Source organism: Brassica napus, chromosome C3 (assembly GCF_020379485.1).
Source record: "Brassica napus cultivar Da-Ae chromosome C3, Da-Ae, whole genome shotgun sequence".
Classification (NCBI taxonomy): domain Eukaryota; kingdom Viridiplantae; phylum Streptophyta; class Magnoliopsida; order Brassicales; family Brassicaceae; genus Brassica; species Brassica napus.
Window position 1 is genome coordinate 2881169 of NC_063446.1, and position 15932 is coordinate 2897100.

General features: G+C 30.9%; 3 protein-coding genes across 4 annotated transcripts; all 3 read right to left on the reverse strand.

Annotated features, from left to right (window-relative positions):
- Nucleotides 1-1738: 1738 nt before the first annotated feature.
- LOC125584080 (probable F-box protein At4g22060) lies at nt 1739-5683 on the reverse strand. The gene has a single exon (XM_048751932.1). The coding sequence runs from the start codon at nt 4267-4269 to the stop codon at nt 3019-3021; it is 1251 nt and encodes a 416-aa protein (XP_048607889.1). The 5' UTR covers nt 4270-5683; the 3' UTR covers nt 1739-3018.
- A 1975-nt stretch (nt 5684-7658) lies between these two features.
- On the reverse strand, nt 7659-9612 carry BNAC03G05550D. Of its 2 annotated transcripts, XM_013896713.3 has the most exons (5): nt 9457-9612; nt 9166-9287; nt 8637-8767; nt 8454-8558; nt 7659-8347 (listed from the first exon to the last, which is right to left on the reverse strand). In XM_013896713.3, the coding sequence occupies exons 2-5, from the start codon at nt 9226-9228 to the stop codon at nt 7849-7851; spliced, it is 798 nt and encodes a 265-aa protein (XP_013752167.1). In that variant the 5' UTR covers nt 9229-9287; nt 9457-9612; the 3' UTR covers nt 7659-7848. The 2 variants fall into 2 exon arrangements, with proteins under 2 accessions (XP_013752167.1, XP_022554321.1); XM_022698600.2 differs by having other exon boundaries at nt 9166-9589.
- A 212-nt stretch (nt 9613-9824) lies between these two features.
- Nucleotides 9825-15384, reverse strand: LOC106454602 (exocyst complex component SEC10a). The gene is made up of 25 exons (XM_013896721.3): nt 15227-15384; nt 14915-14995; nt 14582-14833; nt 14427-14501; nt 14256-14357; nt 14133-14183; nt 13945-14050; nt 13749-13853; nt 13549-13640; nt 13289-13457; nt 13124-13200; nt 12951-13049; nt 12772-12862; nt 12606-12691; nt 12335-12508; nt 12167-12220; nt 11973-12098; nt 11790-11882; nt 11517-11663; nt 11321-11418; nt 11014-11098; nt 10679-10737; nt 10407-10505; nt 10242-10325; nt 9825-10128 (listed from the first exon to the last, which is right to left on the reverse strand). The coding sequence occupies exons 2-25, from the start codon at nt 14993-14995 to the stop codon at nt 10050-10052; spliced, it is 2484 nt and encodes an 827-aa protein (XP_013752175.1). The 5' UTR covers nt 15227-15384; the 3' UTR covers nt 9825-10049.
- Between the last annotated feature and the right edge of the window lie 548 nt (nt 15385-15932).

The window sequence follows — 15932 nt, forward strand, 5'->3', positions numbered from 1 at the left end:
AAAAAATTGTGTGATTATACTTTAAAAATCATATTATATAAGTAAAACATAATTGATAAAAAATTTTACAGTAATTGAATGATATTATTGTCAACTAAATATATGAAAAATAAATTAAATATTTTAATAATACTAATTATAAACTATTTTTTGTCAACTAAACATATATCAGTTTATTTTACTTAATTATTTTATGTAATCATTTAAGAAAATAGATAGATATATAAAAATTATTTCTATTACTTTGAAAATATATATTTTTTGTATTGTTCAAAATTACGTTTTAAAATAAATATTAATGTCAAGATTATGTGTGTGAATGTTGTTTTATGAAATCACATTATATGCAATTATATTTTTTCATCTAACAAAATATAGATATAAAGAAATATTTTATTACTTCAAAAGTATATTTTATGTTATTTAAAAATATTTTTAAATGGAATATTTCTATTTTGTGAATTTTCTTTTTTAATGAAATCTTATTATATATACATATATTTTCGTTTTTTAATTTATTTTTTTAATTTTATTAATGTTTCCTTTTTATTATATATGTGATTTGGAAAATTTAAAACATGAAACTAAATAAAAAATTCAATAATAGTATTTAAATGTAATATTGTTAATATAAAATACAAGAAAAATAAATAATAAGTAAATATAGTATAAAAGAAATAAAAAAATATTACATTAAATATATATCGTAATATTATCATTGATAAAAAACCAAGAAATTTAGAATAAATAAATATAAAAATAAGAAAAATAAACATTAAGTAAATATACAATATAAAAAATGAAAAAAGTAAATTAAATATATATCTGAAAAATGTATAGTTAAATAAATAAAAGTGAATTTACATTATAAAAATATTAAATTAAAAATCAATTATAATGTTATAATAATTAAATATTAAATATAAAAAACAAAATTATAAGTAAATATACAATATAAAAAATACAAAAAATACATTAAACCTCGGTTCGAAAATATATAATAATATAAATAATAATTAAATATATAATATAAGAAATATTACATTAAATATCTATCGTAATATTAAAATTTGATATAAAACAAAACAATTAGATAAGTAAATATACAATATAAAAAATTAAAAAAACTACATTAAACGTCTATCAGAAAATGTATAGTTTAACATTTTATTATTTTCAAATATTTTTGTAAGTAAATATACAATATAAGAAAAATAAGCATATAATATAAGATCATATTTTTATCACATTAAACATCTATCATAATATTATCATTTGATATAAAAACAAGAAAATTAGAATAAGTAAATATACTGTATAAGAAAAAAAAGGTAAAATACAATTAAGAAATGAAAAGACTAAATTAAACATATCTCTGAAAAAAAATATAGTAAAATAAATAATAAGTAAATATACAATATAAGAAATACAAATATTATATTAAACATCTACCGTAATATTAGAATAAGTAAATATACAATATAAAGAAAAATGCACAATAAGTAAATATACAATATGAGAACTGAAAAAACTAAATTAAACATCTGTCTGAAAAAAGTATAGTAAAATAAATAATTAGTAAATATAGACTATAAGACAAAAAATATTAGTATAAAAATAAATAATAAGTAATATTATTATGATATTTTATTTTTATTCTAATATTCTAATAGATATATATAGTATATAAGAAAAAATAAATAATAAGTAAATAGTATATAAAAAATAAAATATTATATTAAATATATATAGTAATATTATGATTGATATAAAAGCAAGAAATTTAGAATAAATAAGTATACAAAATAAGAGAAGATAAACAATAAGTAAATATACAATATAAAAAATAGAAAAACTAAATTAAACATTTATCTGAGTTAAACATTTATTAAAGAGTAAAAATACATCTATGCTATAAGGTTAAATAAACTAGACTTAGGGTTTAGAGTTATGGGGTGGAGTTTTGTGGATATGATTTCAAATTTTGAAAAATAAAAAAAGAAATATTAAAATTTTCAAAATAAAATGGGTTATTTTGGTCATTTTTTTATTGATGACTATTTTGTGACAAAAACTTAAAAACGACTATTTGAAAGAATTTCCCTACAAATTAAGAAAAATTAAATAATAAGTAAATATATGATATAAAAAATGGAAAACTATATGAAACATCTATATGAAAAAATGTGTAGTTTTCTGTTTTTTCTAAAGAAATAACTATTCACACAAACATACAATTTAGAATTTTGTTGTTATTCAGAATACAACATCCAAATGAATAGCTATATAGTTAACATTTAAAAATCAAAATAGCTCCGCGCGTAGCGCGGATTAACTCATAGTTCATTAAAAGTATCAACGTAATCAACCGTCGTGAGAGTTAACGTGAGCGCGACACATAAAAAACTGACTTCTCAAATAATATTATAGAGATATCTATGCGTCATGTGGTGCATGAGCACGGGTGAATCAACAAGACGAGGATTCTCCGTTGAGGGTATTATTTTGGGTTAGGATGTCGTGTTTAGAGTCTAGATTTGGAGAATTAGAGATTTCATTCAGGCCGGGTTTAAGAAACTATTTTCGGGTTTAGCGAACTGTTTTCGGTTTGAAAATTGTGTTCAAACAGAAGGTATTGTGTTTAAGCCAAGGCATCAATTCAAAATCTATTGGTTATTCAAAACAGTAAAAATATACTGGTTATTCAAAAATAATAATTTACCAACCATAAACAAAAGATTTGATAACGAAGACGCTGCACATAGCACAAACCAAATCCAAGATGATGTATATGAGAAAATTATAGCAGGAAGATAAATATGTTTGGAGTTGAGACTACAACAACCCATAGAGTAATCCAAAACTCGTTTTTAATCTCCTAGAAAAAACGAAACAGAGAGAGCTGAATATAGAGATAAAGCAGAAGGCAGATCGATCTTCTCATAGGTGAACATGGTAAATTTAACGCTCACTTGCAAAATAATTGAAAAGGTACACTAATAGAGTTGAGATTCCCAATCACATTTGTTTGAAATTTGGGACAAACCATCGAGCATTAGATAATTGAATGGACGAAAAGATACTTGGATGTGGTCTTTCAATTTCTTGTGTGCCAAAATTGAAGATAAGTATATCTTTTTTACTCCAAAAATGACCCAAATCAGAATCACAATAGTTATTATGATTGCCGCTGAAATATATTGAGTTTCCATTGACTCCTTCGATGGTGTTGGCAAGCGTAACGGTGATACCAAGATCCAAAAATATTGCTTCTTCCTCTTCCAAAGAATCAAGTTTCTCCCACTCGCTATTTGATGAATTCATCTTGTAGATGCGGAAGTACCAAACGTCAGAATTGCACAAAACTATGCTCTTAACCCTCAGAACTTCACCAGTCACTCTGACTACAAGATTTTCAGTCTTGATCTTCCTACATACATGAAGAGGAGCATCATAGTAGAAAACATCCTCTGGTTTTTTCGAATAATCATAGTTAACTTGCGTCTCGAATACTTGTCGCGGGATATCTTGTGAAAAATCCAAGACTTTGACATCACGAGAGCTAGTATACAAGTAGAGTCTATGATCTGTGTATACCATGTCAAAATTAAAGTTGAAAAGCTCAATTCGTTTCCAATATTTATCACCTTTTCTGGAATAAACCAAAAAACGGGCTTGGATTATCCATATAATCACATAATCTTTGGTTTTCTCGTCAAACCAGAATAGAACATCTCTGTTGTCTTGTAATCTTACAAGAAACATATCATCTTCAGTCTCTACAATTCTAAGTTGAGACTTCATGGAAGGCAGATCGATCTTCTCACAGGTGAATATATTCAAAATGTATAATATATTGTATTGATGATCGTCTTGCATCAAGAGCCAACTTCCATAAGTAGCCAAACAATTACTATTTGCAAAGTTGACCCCTAGATTTTGAATTCTATATAACTTGTCATCCTTTTCCTCGGAATCAAACAAGAGGCAGCAATCTTTACCTTCTTCTGGAAATAGAATCAACCAAGGGTTTTGATTGTTTGGTGAAGTTTGTTTGGATGCATAGTGCCAAGATGAACAAACAGATTTAGCCCTTTGAAAATCTGCAAAACCAAGATGTTCTAAAACCAACTGCATGAGATCTGAAGGAAGTTTGGACCACCTGCTTGGTTCCATCTCACCACAACTCACTACTTGGGACATTTTAGAAACTAGGAAAGATCTACCTATCTCTCCTTTTTTTTGGGTCATTACATTTGAGAGCTCCATCTCTTTATATAACTTTAAGCATGCACTACTCCAATCTATAAAAAGATGTAATATCTCACGGTAATCAATTTTATGAAAAGCAAAATTTAATTCTTTCTCGATTTAATAATATACTTGGAAATCATAAATTGGATGCATGTCCACAAGAAATGTGTAGATAGTAATTTTTAATTTGTTTAATTAAGTAAATTTTCATAAAGAAAAAATTGTAATTTAATATTTTGATAAAAAAATCACGGATGCATTATGTAAGATATACATCCATATATTAAGTTTATAATTTAGAAGGAAAAAATATTTTCATAACTTTTGACTTTCATTTTGATTTTAAAAAAAATAGATAATCTGATATCTGAACCTAATTAACTACACAATTTGGTCATACAACTCAAATTTTCCAACTGTAAAAGAAAGATCTTGTAGGTGTGTGATTGGATTCGTTACTCTTCATGATCATCTTTACCATTACCACTCAATCCTCATTCCATACGATCAATTTTCACATCATTAACCAATAGTACATCTCACTCATCAAATCAATGACAAAGAAATTTGTTATATTGACCGTATACAACTCAATCCCAACTGTAAAAGAAGATCTTGTAGGTGTGTGATTCTTGTCTTTTTTTTAGATTTGAGATTATATGTGGATAGTCTGACGTATACCGCAAAAAGTATCAACATCTATACTATTATTTGAAAAGTGATTTGACTTATTTGTCATGTTTTCCATGATTTTAGTATATTTTGATTATTATCATATTTTCAATAATTTTAGTTAATAATTTTTTTTATTTGTTATATTTTAATTATCTTAATTGAATCATTAGTTTGAATAATGGATCTATATTATTATTTAAAGCTTAAAAATCATAATCTATATAAATATTTGATATTATTTTATTTATTGTAAACTAAATGCTTAATGTCTGATTTTGCTGATTATATAATATTTGACGTTAAGTTTATATGGGAAATCTGCTTTAAACTATTACAAAAGTTTAACCATGCTAAGGGACATAATATAATGATACCTTTGATTTTGTATTGGTGGATGTTAGCGTCAGTAGATACATGTATATATGTATTTTCTGTTCATTGATGGACATAATGAAACCTTTGATTTTGCAATACATATTGATATTCATTGACTATTTTGAAACCCTTGATTTTTCAATACGTATTGACATGTTCTTGACTCTTGAAATTTAATAGTTAGTTATACTATTATATTATAAAGTTTTGAAATATTGATTGTTTTCTAATAATATACGGTGAGAAGATAGATCAGAAATTAAAGAGGAATATTGCTGATGGCACTAAAAGAAAATTTGCTAATCCCCTATATCCCCTATATATTATTTGTGAAACATTACAACTTCTTTTTGTAGTCACATGTCATCACTAGGATCATTCTTAGAATTACTAGAGAAATAGGTTGGTCCATCTAATTATATAATAAACTTTTTATTAAACTAACCATAAATTCATTATTAATGTCAATTATTATTTTCTTAAATAAAGATTACGGAATTGCCTAATGTGGGTAAAGTATATATGACAATTAATGATTTTAAATAAAAAAGATCTGATAAAAAAATGTATCTTCTATCAAATTTGTTTAATTTAAAACTATTAAAATAACTTTAAAAAAAACAAAATAACCATATTATAAAAATTTAGATTTTTCTGTATATTTTATATTTTGAATTTTAAAAAATGACTATAAATTACTAAAATTGTTAAAAGTCTCACATTCAAATTTTGCGATCCATGGTTTAAAATTTTTGTTATGACAAAATACAAATGATTACAAAATCATATAAGTAAAAGTCTAATTTAATTAATCATTAAGATTTAAAATATATATGTATATATATATCATTCTAAATTAAACTATAAACCATATTGAATAAATAAATATTTTAGTTTCAAAATTTACTTTGAATAATTTTTTTGATAAAAGTTTTGAACCAACATTGATAATTTTTTTTAAATTATCAATTACTAAAATTATTAGTCCCACAATGAAAATTTTGTTATCAGTAATTTAAAGTTTTTTCTATTAAAGATACACATGATAAAAAAAACATATGAGTAGAAAACACCATTAAAAAAAAATAAACATTAATATTAAAAATATACTATGTATGTTAATATCATTTAAATTTAATTACATATCCTATCAAATTTTTTTAAAAAAATGTTTGTATTAATAAAATTGATTTATACATTCGCACTAATTTTATTATATATGTAATAGTTACTGACTTTTAATCATTTAATATATATTTATTATTTCATAATATGTAAAAACATATAATACATAAAATAATTTATATATATATATAACTTTTATCCCGCGCAAGGTGCGGTTCTTAATCTAGTGTTTACTATATCCAGTGAATTGAATGAAAGTGATTGGATGACTAATTGACCATCAAAAATTTTCATATTGACATGTTGAAGAAAGTTATAGGTTAACGTTTCATGATTTTAAAATAATGTGGAAATCCAATATTTTTTTTTGTAACTTAAATCCAATACTTCTTTAAACCCTATTTAGTGAATCATGATTATATTTAAGTTGTTTGAAAACATATTTCTCATTCACGGGATATAAGGATATACACATTGGATTAGGTTTAGTTATATTTTATGCTCAATTATTAATTTTAATAAATAGTTTTAGTAACTTAGCTGATAATTTATTCTTATCTTCAAAGTAATAAAAAAATTGTGACAATATTATCATAGTTAAATTTATATTATATTTAGTGTAATAATATTAAAATATTATATATATGTTTACATTTGGTTTAGTAATATTAAATCGGTTCTAATTTTAGTATATATATCATATAAGATAGAATGAATCATCTATCTTTTAAGATAAATTTATTAGGATAATCAAAATCACTCATTTTGATAATTTTTGACAAAAGTTGGCAAATATTCGAAAATATTTATAAATTATTTACGAAGTGATTTTTTTGCTCTCCTGTTGAAAGTTAGAGCAAAAAAATATCCAAAAATATTTTACATCATAATATTTTAAAAATAAATATAAATCCACATATATAGTTTTATGTATATATATGAATGTTTTCAAGTTGTTTTATATTTTATTAAAACAGAAAAAAAATTATCCTATATAAAGACTTATTAATACATCTATTTACAAATATTTGTAAGATTATTAAATCCGTAAGTACGGACAAATCACCTAGTATATATATATTACAAACTGATTAAAATATTGCTAAAATCTACATTACTTTGGATTCGTTACTCTTCATGATCATCTTTACCATTACCACTCGATCCTCATTCCATATTATCAATTTTCACATCATAAACCAATACTACATCTCACTCATCAAAATCAATGACAAAGAAATTTGTAAAGATTAAACGAATTAACTCTTAACAAAGGATCTTCGACGACAAAAGATAAAGCAAGTTTTGTCGTTCGACCATTATTAGATACTACAACTTGCTGTACAGATTCTCAAGTAAGGAAGTTAGTGCATTTAGAGGTCGTGATTTGATTTTAATTACATAGATACAACCAATCACTCACTTCCTTCCCAACCTAACCAAAAGAGCCTCGTGCTTCGCAGCTGCAACTACTTCTGCAGCTTTGTTTGCAGCTTCACGCTTCATAGCCCTCTTGGCGCGCCTGCCAGTTGCAGCACTGTTGTTAGTCTTCTCCTCCTTTGCCTCACGCGAGGAAGAAGAGGAGCCGGACTCAGAGCCAGAGGCTTGGCCACCTCGGTGGTGCTTATGTTGGGCCTGGGCCTGGGCCGGCCTTGCTTCTTGGCGGCCTGACCTGACGAATCCATTGTCGCCCCACCTCCTGTTCCCTAAACGAAGATTCGAACCGTGCAGATAAAACTCGTCGAGGTCGTCATCTTCGTCTTCCTCTTCATACTCTGGTGGAATATACTCAGGTGGAATGTCGAAGTCGTAGTTGTCATTGCCGTTGTATGAAACCCGCTCCACTGCTTCCAGTGGAAGAAACCAAGATGCTCTTAGGAGGAGGCAGACGCTCTCCTCGAACATGAAATCTTCAACGCTGCAGTGAAACATAACAGACAAAACTAGTTAGAAAGGACAAGCAAGTAGAGTCACGCTAAACAATGGTGCAAAATATAAATAAAGATTGAAAATTTTTTTTGTACCTTCCATCAAGAGTGCGGTGGACATTGAGAAAATCAAATGGGTGCTTACATTGTGGGCAGGTTGGTTTCTCTTTGTAACTTGCCCAACGGAGTATGCATGTCACACTATATATGAATACAAAAAAATGAATCATATCTCTTAAAAATGAAATGAAAATGTACATAAAAGCAATAAGACGTTACCAGTAAGCATGTTCACAGCCTTTGACCATAGCAGTTTCTTGGAGAGGTATTGTATCCAAACATATTGCACAGCATCCGCCATGGTTCCCGAAACTCAGCTCGTTGCTCACTATTTCAATCTTCTTTTCATCCTAAACAACACACAGAAAACTACATCTTCAATCAACCTCGTCAAGGTATAATAATGAGAGAGAGTCAAGTCAACATCATCCTAAACTTAAGGAGTTGCCTAGGATTGTAATAAGAAATGGAAAAGAAACCAAATTCGGACACAAGTAAACCAAATTCGGACACAAGTAACAGATTCAACATCAGGCAAGAAAAACATTTAATCCAACCAAAGATCCGAAATTTAAACTAAACCACGTACATTAAGCACAAATCAGAACCAAAACTCACGAACCCATTAATCAATTCTAAGAGCACATATAGATCAATTCGGACAGCAAAACACACGGATTGACCGAGTCAACGCAAAAGATAAACGCAGATAGATTGAATCAATCAGGGATAATACGAGAACAAAAACCTGATCTTTAAGAGACAAAGCTTCCACTTGCGTCTCAACAACGATCTGGATCGAGGAACTCATGGCGGCGAAAGGTAAGAAAATAAAAAAGAAGAAGAAAATTGGATCCGATCCCCCAGAATCTGAGAACGAAAGATTAGATGATAAGAAGAAAAAAAAAATGATTCCTTTTGAAATCTATTCACACGAACAAAAAAACTAATCGAGTAATCTGACGAAGAAGAAGAGTCTATAAAGCTCAGAGATAGATAGAAAGAGAGGAAAGTGATAATATGAGAATGATTCGAAGACCTAAAAGGAGAGCAAAGAACAGAGGAATCGGGAGGAACCGCCGCGGACAAAGACCACCGCTTCTCCACCAGATATCGAGCGGTGTTAAGAAAAAACAAAACCTAGCGGCTAGCGCTTTTATTTATTTCTTTAATTTATATGAGGTTGAACGTCATAAAAATCGTGGACTGGATATTTTATTTATATATACGACAAAAATGATTTATTTATATATTTCTACATTTCAACAAAATCCATGTTGTAGTATTAAAAGGCATTTATTTGGATTCGAAATAACCAAAATGTTATGAAAATAGTCAGAAGAGATTAAAAGTTGCTCAAAACAAGAGCATTGTTGCATATAGTTGAAAGAGTATTTGCAAAATAAGGAAGGGGAAGCTAATCATACATTAACAAGGTTTAAACTGGTTCATACAAAGTACTTCAAATTTGTTTTTGTAAAACTGGTTATAAGAATCAACTAACAAAGGAGTGTGACTGGTCCAAAGTGTTTGATGCACTCATACAAAATAAGGATTCAAAATTAAACGAGGGCATAGTTTATTATTATTCAAGTTAATATACATAAAATATCTCTTTAAACATTGGTATCATCAGCTCAAGCTTGGCCACAAGGAGCTGAGTCTTGTTGCCAGCTTTGCACTCTTATAGTCTTCCCGCAGTTGTATAAACCTGTCAACACATAACATTCCAAAATGCCATTAACAAACATTGCTTTCTCTACTCTGCTCTCTCGTTTTAACTTTTTCAAGTTCTATCTTAATGTTATTCCTTTCTCCTCTTACCTTTGCGCGTCTTTGCGAATGCTTGGACTACCCTCGAACAAAGTAGCCAGACTTTCTGGAGCAACGATGAATACGTTCGCCATTCTACACTCACACAAGTTGTTACTATAATTATTCTAAGAAATTTTAAGTGACTGAATAAATAAGAATCAAGAATGTTATTACATTCCCAGAAGCTCAAATTTCTCCTCCACAGATGGAACACTGAATCTCTTTACAAAATCTCCATACTCGTTTATGTCACGCTTCAGCCGCAGTCCTCCACTATTCACACCACACACAAAACAGAACCAAGGTTCATTCACACAAAACCACTGTTTTTTTTTTTACTTTTTACTTTTTGCAATGGAAGGGATATGTTAGTTAGTGCGGATAGAGTTTGATCAGAAAAAAATTCTATACCAAATTTGGCATGTTTATCTCTGTTTGGTTTATACCTGGGATTGAATGTGAACTTCTGCCAGTGAGTTAGTAGTAGTTTGTCTAGCCTGTTTCCCTGAAAATAACAAAGAAAATTCACTTCAAATCCTCACCCTTCTCAATATAAAGCATCGAGTCATATGATGCAGAAAACAATTTTGAAGCAGCAACATTCGGGGATCAGATCATTCAGTTGTAATAATGCTAAACTACCACCAATCAGGTGAAAAGGTACTAGTATATGGCAAAATCAAAGACAGCGAACCGAAATCATTAGGGAGAGTACGCTTTTCGAATAAACAAAATAGTAAAGCAAAAGGCTTAATAAGATCTTTGGTGATACAAATCATACCAGTTCAGTCAGGAAGGCTTGCTTATTAAGACCTTCCAAAGCAGTGAAGGCTGACTCAAGTACCCGGGAGAGATAAGCCACGACTCTACACACAAATGAGTGGAGTTAGATATCAAAGTACCAAGTTCATTGGAAATGATATTAAAAAGAGCATGGCGTTGAGAGATAATCAATAGATGTCATATAAAATGGTTTCGTAAACTACAAAGTATACTAGGAACAAGTACACTTCTGGCTTTTCACACGGGGAAAAAAGTGATAAGACTCCATGACCATTAGAGGAAGGTAGAGTTTGAGATTGACCAACCTTATGCAGGCATTTGTTGGGCGGTGATCAGGAGAAAATCCATCATCAGGTGATTTATAATCGGTAGCCATCTGCTCAGCTGAAAGCAGTCTTTCAACCTAATAAAAAGACATGATTAAGAATGACTCTTGACCTGTTCAGCATATATCCTCAAGGATCTCTGCTTGTAGATTACACACCCAAAAAAACAACTAACCTCAGATATCACAGTTTCAATGCACTGTTGGAGTCCTTTGTAAGCAGCAACCTCTGCTTTAGACAAAGCAGTTGACATTTCTTCACATGAAGCAGCATGTGCACCATCCACTGGTAGGAGAAGCCGAGAAATAGAATTCGCAAAATACTGGAAAAAAAACAAATTTATATGATTCGAATAGGGTGCCAAAATATAGAATTTCAATAGCAAAAGACTAAACTATTGAATATTTCTATTAAATAATTGAAACAAACTGATAACCATAAAACGTACCTGCTGGACTATAGCAACACTGCTACCACAACGTTGCACAGCAACCATGAAGGCTTTAAAGCTACTTTCACCAGCAGCAGCTGCTGCTTCTGCCTGAGAAATAATCAAAAGGAATTATAAGTAGCTCTTCCTAACAACTGGAATAATGAAGACTTTAAATAGTGGGAAAGAGTGAGTAATTACAGCAGAAGCAGCTGCTGCGGCCACTCTTCTGCTAAGTGTGCCCAAAACAAATCTCTCCCTCAGTCCTGCAGCTTCAGACAGGCCATCCCTTGCCCGTTCAAGTCCCTCAGTTATGTATACACTCACCTGCAAGAACTCATAATGTATTAGCATAATGTATATGAGTGATTCTAGAATCTTATTGAACAGCATACCTGATCTAGCAGGCAAGTAAATATGGCTTTAGCATTGGCTGCAAGTGTGGCTGGCTGCACAAAGAAAATATTATATAGTATATCAGATAATTTTGCCAAAATCAATATTTTATAACTATTTGTTCGTCAATGTCCTAATTATTCTCATTAATTGTTAACTTGAGTCACCTGAGATGACAACAGCGTGCATCTGGATATTGCTTCTTCACTCCATCTAACAAACTCCGTCACAACGGTGACTGCTATCTGCTGCTGAGAAGATGATATTGAAGCACCCTTAGAGCGTCCTATTGTCCCAGATGATTCCGAGCCTTGCTGACTCTCAGCACGTAATTCTTCCATCTGTAGAGAAACACACACATATCTAATCACTTAACACTAATAAACAAAATAAAAAACTGACTTCAATGAGAAATTGAAAAAAAAAATCTTATTAAACCTTTGCTTGATACAGTTGTTTTAAGGAGGCACGTTCATGCTCAGGGTATTCATCCTTGTGCGATGAAAACAAGGACTCTGTCAAATCTGCACACTTAAAATAAAGACTCTTAGCACCAACGAAACAAAATTCTATCACTCAGAATAACAAGAGGGACCAAAATGACCTTCAACATCCAGGTCACCGCATCCAACAGCTCGGAGGTCTTTAGCTAGTTCTTGGGTTTTCTCATATGCAACCGCAAACATTCTAAGATACTGAAGACAAAAACCAAGAGTTAACTTTCTTATCCCATTTATACTAGGCAGAAAGACAAGAAAAAAGATAAGAAGGTAATCTACACACTAGTAATAGCCCGCCTTCTTGCACAGGTGGTGGACTCGAAAGAGAGGGCTTCACCAAAATTTTGTCAAGAATTCCTGTGACACGCTGCTCGAGAACTCTCTGCGTAAAATAAAAGAGGAGTTGGTATAGCTGGGGGTCACACTACGGTGTACAATTCATCAGTTCCCGTTTACCTGAACTAAGATCGCCATAACTTCATTTGGAGCGGGGAAAACAGCTGTAATGGTCGCTGCTTCTTTGCGTACAGTGTCTACAAATGAGAAGTAACAAAAGATATGAATCAGCATAGTAAGCATGTTTCAAGTATTGCATCTAGATCACATGGCAATCCTTCAGACCTGTGATTTGTTTGTATAACGAAGAAAGTCCACGGGCTACATTGCTAGGACTAGGCTGAGAACCGTCGTCACCAAGCACCAACCTAATGTCTGAATTCATGACTTCCACATCAATAAACATTGGACGTGTTGCCACATAATGTTGCATAGCACTTGTACCCCTGTTAAACTGAAAATCAAGAAGAAGAAAACTAAATATCAAAACCAGTATGTACCCCTGGATAAAGTAAAGGTGCATGCTTTTGGATAAAGTAATTCACCTGTGACAAAATCTTAGCACACTCTGACATGGTGGATAAATCTCTCCGCTGTGATGCAGCATCAAAACGAGATAAAAGCCTGTTTTCCAATTCTACAACATTGGATTCAAATGTCACAAAAGGTTAAATTTGAGAATAAACTAAATCCTCTTCACTCATAATGAATATTCAAACAACACAGCATAAACAAAATAGTTTACCATTACAGTAATCCTGAAGATTAGCAACTGCAACTTCCAGTCCTCTGCCAGGGGTTGCATTGCCTGCAGCACCTTGCCTTCCAATGTCTTCCTCAGCAAAGGATCCTGATATTGACAAGGCAAGAGCATCAAAATAAATTATAGCCTTCTTTAACTGTAAAACTTTCAAAAATAGAATATAGCAATCACATCATACGTAGTTTCTGAGCGATAGAAGCAGCCTCAGCTACACGGCTATCATCAGAAAACAAAGCGGAAAGCTCCATAAGATCCCCTGGACTGCCGTTGAACTCCATCAGGTACTGTATTTGTTAAACAATGATTAACTTTAAGCATCCATCTAACTAATTAACCAACCTTTCAACATAGAAGCGGTCTTCTTACCTTTATAAGCTCTATCGTCTGGCTAGCAGTTTCCCGCTGAGCATCTGCACTCTGAGATATGAAGCATGGGTCAATATTGGTATACATCACCAAATAGTTCGTTAAATGGAGGACTAACTTTACCTGCAAATGATCTCCTATTTTTGCAGCGGTCTGTCCAACACTAGAAATACGACCGTCCAGCCTTGCAAAGCTCTCAAACAAACCATCCACACCTTTCTCTATCTAAAAGGACAATCCTTTTAATCCAATTCAAAAAATATAATGAAAGAAGAAGTGTTTGTTCTAACAAACCTCAGTCAATGTCTTCCGGTGTTTGGCATCTTGGGTTGAAACTTCCTTCTTTAGTGTATTAAGCCTTCCATCAACCTTTCAAAAACATGTTAACAAAAGCTTAAATTTTCAGAAGGATGGAAAGAAAGAAAGAAACCAATTACACACAAACTCACCTGCTTACGAAGATCAATCAACTCCTTGCAAGAATCTTTGAAGAGAGACAAGAGACCATCTACTTCAGGGAAAAAAGGAGCAGAAGACATCTGAGAGAACCTGGACGCATCAGACTGCCCCCCGCGTAAATGCCCGTTTGCCAAACCATCAATGTTGCCGTGACCATCACCTGAATCTGCTTCTTCTTCCAGGAAAGAAGGCAAAAGATCGTTCACCAGGTTCCCAAATAACGCATCAAATGAAAAGTCACCCTGCGAGAGTGGTAACCAATAAAAATCAGAATCCTTTTAATGATTCAAAACATAAAGCAACACAAAAGGTGAAGCCTTTACCTTGAAATCTTCAATGTCGAGTATTACAGGAGCAGAGGATGATGATCTGGGACCTCTTGCTCCTCTCGTACCTTCTGTCATCTGATGAAATTAGAAAGAAAAAAAAAAATGAAAATTGAAGAATAAGTCTGAGAGAGAGAGATCATATGAACGAACATTCAAGCATTGACGTCTAACAAAAAACGACTGAAGCATCAAAGTCAGAACATTTAAATAACTTTCTCAGAAGAATGCTACAAAGTCAGAAACTTAGGACGACCCATCTCGCTGATAACGATGCGGGAGAGGAAAGTTTAATAGGGAGGAACTTACCGAGGGTGAAGAGCGAGATCTAGCCGGCGGAGACCGGTAGCTTTAGGGGGAGAGAAAGACGGAGAGAGAGATAGAGAGAGAGAGACGGTCAGCTTTGGCGGAGTTCTTCACAACTTCGACATTGTAATGAGCTGTTAATTTATCATTAGTAGCAGGTTATTTTTTTAACCCCCCGGTTTAAAGTTGTTGTTTCAGGTTTAGATTTTTTTTGTTTAAGCGCATCTACAGATTTGCTTTTTACTACTGACTGTAAACAGAAACGCCAAAATCCAAACGCAATTCTTTTTGCTAAGTAAAAATTCAACTTTTTGTGAAATTTATCATTTGTAAACGTTTAATTTTGAAAAATTACTTAAAATACAATTTAATTGAAAACACTTTAGCATTTGAATTATAGTTTAATGATTATTCTAGTTTATATGGGATTGGGTTTATAAAATTAAAATTCTTCTAAATATTCATTAAGAAATACTCATTCCCGTTCCATTAAGATAGATTTTTTAGAAAAAAAATTATTCCACAAAAAAGTATTTTTTGTGTTTTCTATAAAAAATTGTAAATTTCGAAAAAATTAGTTGACTTTATTGAATTATTATTGGTTAAAAAATTATTAAAAATTGGAAATTACAGAAAAAATACATTTATTATGGTAGTTTAATGTGTTTTTTTAATATGTGTGAAAATACTTAAAAGTCTATCTTTGTAA

What these genes read in the sequence shown, in the direction of transcription:
- LOC106454602 (XM_013896721.3), bottom strand. Translation starts at nt 14,995, where the DNA reads ATGACAGAAGGTACGAGAGGAGCAAGAGGTCCCAGATCATCATCCTCT. An exon ending in TGATTGATCTTCGTAAGCAG is followed by an intron (nt 14,502 to 14,581) that starts GTGAGTTTGTGT and finishes TGTTTTTGAAAG; the next exon opens with GTTGATGGAAGGCTTAATAC. An exon ending in AAATAGGAGATCATTTGCAG is followed by an intron (nt 14,184 to 14,255) that starts GTAAAGTTAGTC and finishes TTCATATCTCAG; the next exon opens with AGTGCAGATGCTCAGCGGGA.
- LOC125584080 (XM_048751932.1), bottom strand. Translation starts at nt 4,269, where the DNA reads ATGGAGCTCTCAAATGTAATGACCCAAAAAAAAGGAGAGATAGGTAGA.
- BNAC03G05550D (XM_013896713.3), bottom strand. Translation starts at nt 9,228, where the DNA reads ATGAGTTCCTCGATCCAGATCGTTGTTGAGACGCAAGTGGAAGCTTTG. An exon ending in CTTTGTCTCTTAAAGATCAG is followed by an intron (nt 8,768 to 9,165) that starts GTTTTTGTTCTC and finishes TGTGTTGTTTAG; the next exon opens with GATGAAAAGAAGATTGAAAT. An exon ending in GGCTGTGAACATGCTTACTG is followed by an intron (nt 8,559 to 8,636) that starts GTAACGTCTTAT and finishes ATTCATATATAG; the next exon opens with TGTGACATGCATACTCCGTT.